General features: G+C 68.6%; 4 protein-coding genes across 4 annotated transcripts in view; 2 read left to right on the forward strand and 2 right to left on the reverse strand.

Annotated features, from left to right (window-relative positions):
- The window catches only part of CHLNCDRAFT_137253 (hypothetical protein), a gene marked incomplete at both ends in the record, with an annotated part of 3,931 nt that extends 1,514 nt beyond the window's left edge, over positions 1-2,417 (forward strand). Inside the window, 8 exons of the mRNA XM_005844967.1 lie at positions 41-97; positions 285-382; positions 495-612; positions 802-928; positions 1,091-1,256; positions 1,410-1,651; positions 1,855-2,023; positions 2,225-2,417. Of these exons, the coding sequence (XP_005845029.1) occupies positions 41-97; positions 285-382; positions 495-612; positions 802-928; positions 1,091-1,256; positions 1,410-1,651; positions 1,855-2,023; positions 2,225-2,417 (1,170 nt within the window). The remainder of the gene's footprint in view (positions 1-40; positions 98-284; positions 383-494; positions 613-801; positions 929-1,090; positions 1,257-1,409; positions 1,652-1,854; positions 2,024-2,224) is intronic.
- Positions 2,418-2,930: 513 nt separating this feature from the next.
- On the reverse strand, positions 2,931-3,452 carry CHLNCDRAFT_15387 (hypothetical protein; the record flags this gene model as incomplete). The annotated part of the gene is made up of 3 exons (XM_005845072.1): positions 2,931-2,972; positions 3,111-3,209; positions 3,435-3,452. Coding segments are annotated over 3 exons (159 nt in total), but the record flags the coding sequence as incomplete, so codon positions are not given.
- A 2,895-nt stretch (positions 3,453-6,347) lies between these two features.
- CHLNCDRAFT_137255 (hypothetical protein) lies at positions 6,348-7,142 on the forward strand (the record flags this gene model as incomplete). The annotated part of the gene is made up of 3 exons (XM_005844968.1): positions 6,348-6,659; positions 6,770-6,837; positions 7,037-7,142. The coding sequence occupies 3 exons, from the start codon at positions 6,348-6,350 to the stop codon at positions 7,140-7,142; spliced, it is 486 nt and encodes a 161-aa protein (XP_005845030.1).
- A 213-nt stretch (positions 7,143-7,355) lies between these two features.
- The window catches only part of CHLNCDRAFT_26194 (hypothetical protein), a gene marked incomplete at both ends in the record, with an annotated part of 6,234 nt that continues 3,963 nt past the window's right edge, over positions 7,356-9,626 (reverse strand). Inside the window, 8 exons of the mRNA XM_005845073.1 lie at positions 7,356-7,498; positions 7,674-7,742; positions 7,951-8,043; positions 8,256-8,319; positions 8,607-8,680; positions 8,918-8,976; positions 9,183-9,250; positions 9,575-9,607. Of these exons, the coding sequence (XP_005845135.1) occupies positions 7,356-7,498; positions 7,674-7,742; positions 7,951-8,043; positions 8,256-8,319; positions 8,607-8,680; positions 8,918-8,976; positions 9,183-9,250; positions 9,575-9,607 (603 nt within the window). The remainder of the gene's footprint in view (positions 7,499-7,673; positions 7,743-7,950; positions 8,044-8,255; positions 8,320-8,606; positions 8,681-8,917; positions 8,977-9,182; positions 9,251-9,574; positions 9,608-9,626) is intronic.

Raw genomic sequence — 9,626 nt, forward strand, 5'->3', positions numbered from 1 at the left:
GCAGCGGCGCCGTGTCCCCGCCGCCCTGGGGGCCCTGCAGAAGTTTGTGACGGTGTCGTTCAAGGCCACCCTCAAGGCCCTCATTAATACCGACCCGGTGAGCCCGCCTGGCTGGGCTGGGCTGGGGCACAGCCGGCTGCGGCTGCAGTCCCTGCTGACGAGGCACTTGCCTTGCCTTGCCCTGCCCTGGTTGGGCGCTGCCAGGCTGCCCTTGCCCTCCTGCCATGCTGCCTCCTCCTCACGCCCTGTGCCGCCTCCCTGCCTCCCTCCCTTTGCCCCTGCAGCTCAACGACAACCAGGTGGGCGTGCCTGCCAGCTTCGACGACTTCCGTGTGCTGGCCAACCTGGATGCCGCACCCGTGATCAACCTGGGCGGCAAGATGTGAGTGTGGGGCTGGCCGGGGATGGCAGGAGGGTGGCTGGGTGGCTGGCGGGGGTTGACTGCCTGTACAGCTGGCCCCCTGCTCACCCACACACCTGCCCATCCGCTGCAGCCCCCTGGAGCTGGGCGACATCTTCCAGGCCAGGACCAACCTGTACCTGGCAAACGACAACGATGGCTTCACGCTGGCCGCCGGCCTCAACATCACCCAGGGCGGCCTGGGCGGACTGGTGAGTGCGGGTGTGGGAGGGTGGGGCAGCCGGGCGGCTGGTGATGGCTGGGTAGGGGAGCGCTGGCAGCTGAATTGCCCGAGTGTGGAGGGACCAGCAGCATTAGCAGCGGCGCACAGAGACCTCCCTTCTTCTGCCCGACCCTGGCCGCTCACCTGCCACCCCTTGCCACCCCCTGCCCTGCTGCAGCTTGGCAAGCTGGTGACGATGCCTGTGGAGGCGCGGGACGCCATCTCAGCCATCTTCAATGCCGGCCAGATTGGCAGCCCCGTGCTGCTCAAGGGCCTCAACGTGTTTGCTGGCGCCGAGGGCTGGGGTGCGTGCCGCGCCCTTACCCGCTTGGCACCGCCGGGCTGTTGTGTCCTGCCTGCCAGCCTGCCTGCCTGCTTGCCACCTGCAGCCTGCCCGCACTCCTGGCACCGGCACTGACCGCCTGCTGCCCTCATTGCTGCCCTCCCTCCTCCACCCCGCCCTGCAGCGCTGCGTGTGGAGCTGGCCGCCGGCAACACGGGCGTGATGGCGGGCATCGGCCCCATGCTGGACCTCATCCGCCTGGCCTTCCCGCAGGTGCCGCGCACCGTGGGCGGCACCTTTGGCATCTCAGGCCGCACCCAGGGCAACGGCCTGCCCATTGGCGCCACGCTGTGAGTGCCTGCCGCGCTGCCTGTGGGTGCCGGCAGCGGACAGCGCCCGCCTGATCGGGGCGCGCGCCAGGCGCTGCTGCCTGCTGCCTGCGGCCTGCCGCTGCCCACGCCGCTGAATGAGCTCCCTGGCTGCCCTGCATGCGCTTGCTGCAGGGGCCTGAACGGTGTGGGCGACAAGACGCTCTACTTCTGCTCCACTACCGCCGACTGCCCCTCGGGCTCCTCCTGCCAGCTGGGCCTGTGCTCCACCACCACCTGCGGCTCGGGCACCTTCCCCACCTCCGCCGTCTCCTGCTCCCTGGCGGCCTGCCCCCCCGGCTTTGTCAACACGGGGCTGACCTGCGCGGAGCAGTGCAAGGCGGGAGAGGTGGACCAGGGCGCCACCTGCGCCGCATGTGAGCGCGCCTGCCGCTGCCGCTGCCGGGATTGGCCCGCATCCTGCTGCTGGTGCTGGTGCTGGTGCTGCTGCTGCCATACCGGCACGCTCTGCCCTGCGCTGGCACGGCGGCCGTGGCTGTCGGGGCGGGTCGTCGGCACCACACAGCCATCAGGTGCTGACATGCCTGCCTCCCGCCTGCCATCCCCGCCGCTGCTGCAGGCCCCGCCGGCAAGGAGTATGATGCCGGCCTGTGCTACACCCCCTGCGACCGCGCCAGGAACTACTACCCCGTTGGCCCCGTGTGCTGGCAGCGCTGCGGCGCCGGCTTCACCGACATCGGCGCCCTGTGCCGCTTCAACGGCCGCTCCAGCTTCGGCAAGGGCTGCTGGTGAGCCTGGGGCTGCTGCTCCTGCGTGCAGCCATAGACTGAGTGCGGAGTGCTGTGGTGTGCCTTGCTCGGCGGCGAGGCTGGGGCTGCTGCACAGCGGCAGCGCTGGTGCCTGTACCGCACACCAGCTTGGAACCCCTGGCCTGCCCCCGCCACTCACCCCCCTCCCATCCCTCCCCTCCCGCCTCCCGCCTCCTGCAGCTGCATCAAGGCCTTTGGCCGCGACAACGGCTGCTGCGGCTGCCCCGCAAACATGAACGACGCGGGCTGCTTCTGCTACCCCACCACTATTTGGAAGTCGTCCTATGGCCGTGGCGTGGGCACCGTGCCCGGCATCCGGAACAAGCAGTCCATCAGCCGCATCGTCATCCCCACCGTCACCCTGCCCAACTGAGCGCATGCGGCACGTCAGTGGCACGCCCATGCAGCAGCCGCCGCCAGCTGTTCCTGGCGGCCCAACCAGCACTTCTTGTTTTGAAAATCCTAGTCAGCCTTCTTTTATTCGTGACCCCCCATTGCTTCATCACAGTGCCCGTGCTTGCCAGCTAAGGCCTTCTCCTGACCATGCACAGCCGAGCGTCACTGTTTTGCCCACCATCCTATTTACTGCAACAACCTCTACCTATACCTCTCCTACAATTCAGTACCCGTACTGTAATGCATTACAAGTATGCTCAGTGCAATGACACAGGGGGCATGGAGCCACCTGGCATCAACAGAAAGGCATGGCGCGCTGCTCGAGCCAGGTCGGGGAGCGGCAGGACGAGCAACTTCTGGTCCCAAGCCAGCGCCAGGGCAAAGGAGTCGGACAGTGCGCATCGGCGGGCGGCAGGTGGGCTGCAGGCGCTGCACATGCTGCGGCAGCATCCCCTGCGCCGCTTCGCCGTCACTGTCCCAGCGCTTTCTGGTTGGCGCGCAGCACGGAGCCGGGGGAGGGGTAGGGCCGCGACTGCGGCGGGAAGTGGGGGAGCGGCAGGTTCCTCAGGAAGCAGAGTGGGCGCAGGGCAAAGAAACTGTCAACCCCGACCACATGCACATTCCACAGGCATGCCTGCTGCACCTGCACCCACACAGAGCGGGGCCCCACCTGGAACAGCGGCCCGCCAGCGGTGGTGTCCGCCGCGTGCGGCTGCGCGCCCTCCAGCCCCGTGCTCCACTTGCCGCGCGGCGCATCCGAGTAGGAAGACTGCACCGGGTAAGCAGTCGGCCGGTCAAATGTAGGCTGGTGGGGTGCGGGGGGCGGCTGGTGACCAGCACGACCAGCACAAGCAGCAGCCAAGTGGAGGCAGCAGCTGCACCTGCAGCCCTTACACACACACTCTCTCTCCTTTTCTCTCACATACACTCTCACTCACGCACACACAAACCCTAAACCCTAAACCCTAAACCCCCTACACGCCCCCTGTCTCACCGGGTCCATCGGGTCCAGCACCTCGCCCTTGGGCTGGAAGCGGCCCCGCTTGGCGGCACCACCGCCGCCACCACCGCCACCGCCGCCGCCCAGCGGCGGCCGGCCCCCGCCTCCAGCCAGCGGCGCGGCCGCCGCGGGAGGCGCCTCCTTCTCGCCTGAGGCAGCGGGGCGGCCGAAAGGGTGGCTTGAGCCTGCCGGTGTGCAGCCCATGCAGCCGCCACACACCACCGGATGGAGACACAGGCGCAGCTGGCGGTGGCGCAGCTTCCGTTGCAGCCAGCGGCACGCACGCTGGCGCCCGCCCCACACCCCACAAGCAAGCTGGGGCATGCGCCGCAGGCGCCTCTGCGGGCCAGCAGACTGTCAGCCCACATGGCAGAAAAAGGCAGAGCTGCCGCACTGCCCCTCCCTGCCTCCCTCCTCCACTCACCCAGCCGCCTGTTGACCCAGGGCTTGTCCAAGTAATAGCCCAGCCCCGACGGCCCCACCTTGAACACATACCCAGCGCGAGCGCCCCCAAACTGCGGGCAGGCGGCAAGGGCAGGGCCAGGCGGCGGCGGCAACGGCGGCACTGTCAGCAGCAGCAGCGTGTTCGTTTTCGGTTTTCGGTCGTGCAGCAGGAAAATATGGGGGAGCAAGAGACGAGGCATCAGCGGCGGCAGCATGGGGGGCCGGTGCGCCAAGCTCAGGCCACAGCACACAGCGGCAGTACAGGGCGGTACCTGCATCGCAGGCAGGTACAGCGCCTCCTCCTGGCTGGGCGCTGCTGCCGCTGCGGCGGCGCCGGCGGCGGCGCGGTCCTGCTGCCACGGAGGCGGCGCGGCGGCTGCCGCCGGCGCCCCCGGCCGCTCCCACTGCGTCTGTCCTGCGGGCAGGAAGGCGTTGTGCAGGGGAGGTGATTGCGCGCTGCCGGCAAGCGCAGCCGCAGCTGCCTCGTCCCGGCCCGCTGCTTGCCGAGCCGCAGCGGGCTCACCAGCGGGGGGCTGGCTATAAGCAGCGGCTGCAGCATGCAGGCAGCCACGGAGGCTGACGGCTGCCTGTTGCTGCTGCTGCTAGGCAGGCAGGCAGGCAGGCAAGCGGGAGAGCGCACCCGTGCCGGCGTTGTAATAGTAAGTGACGCCGCTGGATGGGTCCTTGCCCTCCGCCCAGCCGGGCGGCAGCTGCGGGACAATACGGGCCACGACAGGCAGCAGAGGAGAGTGGGGCGTGCCAGGCAGACATGGCATGGCAGGTGGGCAGGCAGGCAGGCAGGCAGGCAGGCAGGCAGGCTGGCTGGCAGGCGGCCAGGCACGGCCGCCGCCTCGCGCGGCATCGCTCACCCCCGCCGCCGCGGGCCGGCTCCAGCTGCGCTCCCCGGTGGCGGGGTTGTAATAATAAGGTGTGTTGTAGGTGGGATCGGTAGCCTCGTACCAGCCAGGGGGCAGCGGGCCTGCAGGGAAACCATCCCAGGGGGCCGGGGACATGAGCGGGGCTGCGACAGAGCCAGGCAGAGGGAGGCGCGGCCGGTGCGCACGCTCCCGTGCGGCTGCGGCGCCGCCGGCGCACCTTGGCTGCTGCCGCCGGCGGCGGCCAGGGCGGCGGCAGGGGTGGCGTCCTCCTTGGGAAGGATGCCGCGCGCCGCGAGCCGCGCCTTGAGCGCCGGGGGCAGTTCCCGCCTGCCCGCTGCCGGCGCCGCGGCGGGCGCCGCCGCGGCAGCCGGCGGGCCCGGCGGCTGCGCATACTGCTGCTGCTGCTGCTGCTGCTGGGCGTAGTGGTACGGGTGCGCCTGCCGCTGCGCCGCCACCGCCTGCAGCACCGCAGACGGCGGCTGGTAGTTGGCCCAATCGCCCACCCCGCTCTCCCGAGCAAAGCCGGAGGTCCCTGCAGCAGCGGCCGCTCCCGCTGCAGCTGCCGTCGTGCCATTGTGGGGTGCCTGGTACTGCCCATGGTACTGCTGCGCCTGCTGCCGGGTACTGCGGAAGTCGGCCTCCATCTGCAGCAGCCGCTCCTTCATCTCCTGGGCATCGCCCGGCGCCGCCACTGCCGCCGCCGGATCGGCAGCAGAGCTCTCCAGCTCCTCGTACGGCCGCTTTACGCCGCTGCAGCAAAGCACGGGCAGGCGGGGAGTGGAGGCGCCGGCGTTGGTGGGCTGCCCCCTCGGCACGGTGGGGAAAGCAAGAGGCGACGAGAGTTTGCAGGCAGGCAGAGCGGGCAGGAGGGAGAGCAGTGTACAGCGCAGCGTTAGTGGCGCACCCACCTGGCCTGTTGCAGCATCTGCTGCGCCTCCTGCTCCTGCTGAGCAAGCACAGCGAGCTGCACCGCCGCCTCGTCGCTGGCGGCACCAGGCGCCACTGCCGCTGCCGCCGCTGCTGGCGGGCCGCCAGGCGCGGTCGGCCAAGGCGCTGCGGGGGACGAACGCGTCGCATCCTGATCGGTGTGTGCACGCTTCCAGCATGAACAGGAGCAGCACAGGCAAACACAACACGCAACGCACCTCCCGGCGCTGAGGGCGCTCCTCCCGGCCCCATCATCCACGCTGGGAGCACTGCGCCTCGCCCCCTGCCCGCCATTGCGATTGGATCGGGCGCAGGCGGCGCTCAGGAACGCAAAACAAAAGAACGCAACCAGCGAGCGTGCAGGAGCCTGTAGCGCGTGCCTGAGACAATTGGAACTGCAGTGAGCAGCAAAGGAGCGCAGGAGGCGAAACCGAGGGCCTGGCCGCCACCGCCACTTTCTTCAGCCCCTAAAATTTGCTGTAGGCCCCCAGTATGGAGCAGGCAACGCCTCCAGCATATGCCACAGGCCATCTGCGGCATTTGCAGCGCCTACCAACGCAAACTGTGCCCCAACCAGTGCGCTCATTCACCAGTGCCCCTCCACCCTTGCTAGCGCAGCCTGATCGCTTGGCATCTGGACTACAGCATGGCGAGAACTATGCAAACAGCCAAGGCTCCGTCGTCAAGGAAACCAAAGCCCAAATCCCCAGATGTGAAGAAGAGCGCCACCAAGCGGCAGGCTGGTGCCAAGCCAAAGGCAGCTGCGGCATCAGCGGCAGCAGTGGGGTCGAATGGGGGCAAGCAGGCAGTTGCAGCGGCGGCGGACAACGCGGTGCCGCCAGCGGCGGCAACAGCAGCAGCAGGCGAAATAGACGAGCTGTTTGGAAAGCTCAAGGGCAAGGCCAAGGCCAAAGCAGCTGCGCCAACAGCAAAGCCTGCCTCCAGTACAGCGGTCAAGGAAGCCCCCAAGGTGCGTTGATGCAGCTCTTCCCAACGCATGTGCTGCCTGCCTGCCGGCATGCCTGCCGCATTGTTCCAGCACCCACAGCCTCGCCGTGCCCCGTGCCGCTGCTGGAGCAGGCAAAGGCGAAGAGGTTGGAGGGAAGCAAGGACGACATCTTTGGGACGGAGGCTGCCGCCGCACGCAAGTGAGAGGGGCCCTGGCGAGGGACGGGCTTGCTGCCCTGGCTCCGATGCCGCAGCTGCCACCCTTGTCTCCGCTTCTGTTGCCGCTGCAGCTAGTTTGGAACCTCTGCGCACTCCTGCCTGGCGCATGCCGCAGATCCCTGCCTGTTTAGTTGACGCTGACCCTGCCCTCCCCCTGCTCCCGCCCCGCCCTGCCCGCAGCCGCACCGAGGAGGGCTACGCAATCTACAGCGAGGCGGAGCTGGGGCTGTGTAAGGCGGGGGGCACCACCGACAAGTGCCCCTTCGACTGCGACTGCTGCTTCTGAGGCCCCCCCCCACTGTCATGCCCTGGTCACCAGTTGGCATCTTGCACAGCGCAGCAGCAACCCTATGCAGCCAATAAATGGGGTGTAAACCGGCAAATCAAAGAGGCCAGCACCATGTGCGTCGCTGCTGCCCTCCGGCCGCCGGCCCCGGCCCGTACCCGCCGCCGCTCAGATGCGGCACTGCACCCGAGTGCCCAGCAGTACCGCCGTCGCTCAGATGCGGTACAGCACCTGGATGCCCAGCAGCTGGAAGCAGGTGCGCATGGTGAGGGCGGTGGCCTCGCACAGCAGGAGGCGCGAGTCCTCCTCCGGGCTGCCCACCACCTGGCACTCGGTGTAGAACTGGTTGAAAGCGGCTGCGGTACCAGGGAGGGGAGCGGGCAGTACAGTTGGCGGGACGGGTAAAGAGGCGGAGTGGGTCAGGAGGTTGCTTGGCGAGCGGGCAGGAACAGCAGGCGCACGAGGGGGTGGCCAGGTTTGCTGCACCCATGCAGCAGTACCATCGACAGTACCATCGGCGGCACCACTCACTCGACAGGTCGTACAGGTACTCGGTGATGCGGTGGGGCAGCAGCTCCGCCAGGCACTCATCCACCGCGTCTGCAGGGGGCAGGGCGGAGGGCAGGCGAGTGAGCGGGAGGAGGGTGGGGAAGGGAGGAAGGGGGAGGGCAGGGGCGGGCCGGCAGCTTCAAAGATGCAAGATGCAAGGCGCGCAGGTGTTGGTGCGCCCTTGGAGCCCCCAACACATCACCAGCACACACGCATGCGTCGCCCGCGTTCTTAAGCGCATGCACCACCAGCCACCCACCCGAGAAGCGCGCAATCTGCAGCGCGAGTGCCACCTCCTTCTCGTGCCCCAGCACCACCCGCGCAGTCTTGGCCAGCTCGCTGACGTCGCGGCCTGCAGGGGAGGGGGGCAGGGTGAGGAGCAGGCTTGGTGGAAGTGTGCCGGGCACCGGCTTGGCCTGCAAGCACGGCATCATGGCGGCAACAGCAGCGGCACGAGCAGCAGCAGCAGCAGCAGCGCGGTCGCAGCCTGCCGCGGTTGCAGCCTGTACACCACATCGCATGCCCCCATGCAAACATAGCAGGGTCCGGGCGGCGGCGCCTCACCGCTCTTGCGCACGATGGAGGCGATGCGGGCGTGAGCATAGAGCTGGTACACCGCGGTGTTGCCCTGCATCAGGTGGCAGGGAACAGGCAGGAGGAGGTCGGCGGCGGCAGCGTGTGAGGCGTGAGGGCGCCAGCTGAGCTGTCCCCGGCTTGCTGCCGCAAGCTCAGCCTCCAGAGGGGCTGCCCCGAGCTTCTGCTGAAGGAGAAGAGCCCCAGCAGTTGGCTGCCCGGCCGATCCTCCACTACACATCCTACCGCACGCACCCACCCATTCTTACACACACATGCGCCACACCACAAACACACACCGCACACGCACACGTGGACACACACACACACACACACACACACCTGCTGGCTGAGCATGTCGTCGTACGAGAACTTGTAGTTGGTGGTGCGGTGGTTCTTCAGGTCGGCATACTTGACTACAGGGGCGGGGCGGGCGGTAGAAGAGGGCAGTACACATGAGGCGGTACGCCAGGCGGTGCATGGTCATGCGGCGAGGGCGGCACATCACTACACGGGATGTGGGGCGGGGAGAGGAGGGGACAGCAGACAGAGGAGGATGGCGGGCTGATGCGCTGCGACACACGCCAGCAGCATGCAGCAGCAGCAGCGGCGGCACACGGCTCTCAACGCCGCCTGCCAGCCGGGCAGCCCACCTGCGCCGTATCCCATGGCCGCCGCCATCTCCTCAATCTCCTCTGGCGTGGCATCCGGCCTGCGGCACGCGGCAGGCACACGGGCAGGGGCGGCACGCGCTCGGCGGGCCGGCGGGCTGGGCGGCGGGCGCACCACAGCTGCCATCGGCGCCACCACCACCGCCCAACACGCGTTCTACATCTCTGCTTCCTCACGTTTCCCCCTTGTTGTGTTCCTGCTCTCTTCCTGCTCCCTTCCTGCCTCCCTCCCTGCCACCGCACTCACCGCCGCTCCTTCACCGTATCCACGATGCGCTGCTTGGCCTCATCCAGCAGCTCCACCAGCCGCACCACCTGCGGTCGCAGGGTGTGCGGGAAGGCAGGCGACAGGGAAGGTGTGGGAGAGGGGCGGCACGGCAGTAGCAAACGCAACTACAGCAGGCTGGGGGCAGGCACGAGCGGCACGGACAACAGCGCCGCGGGCCTGGCAGGGTGCGGCGGCAGCGATGGAGAGGTGGCGGCCAGCGTGCCTCCAGGGGTAGGTGGGGTGTGGGGTGGGTGGGGTGGGGTGGACCTTGCCCCAGTTGCAGCGACGCACGGCCTGCCCCAGTGTCCCCACCAACCCCCATCAACTCCCACCAACGCCCCCACCCGCTCTCGACCCGCCTCCCTACTCACGTCTCCCGACCGACTGCGGAACTTCTTGCCGTCCTCGCCCAGCACCAGCCCG

The sequence above is a fragment of the Chlorella variabilis genome, assembly GCF_000147415.1.
Source record: "Chlorella variabilis unplaced genomic scaffold CHLNCscaffold_19, whole genome shotgun sequence".
Lineage (NCBI taxonomy): Eukaryota > Viridiplantae > Chlorophyta > Trebouxiophyceae > Chlorellales > Chlorellaceae > Chlorella > Chlorella variabilis.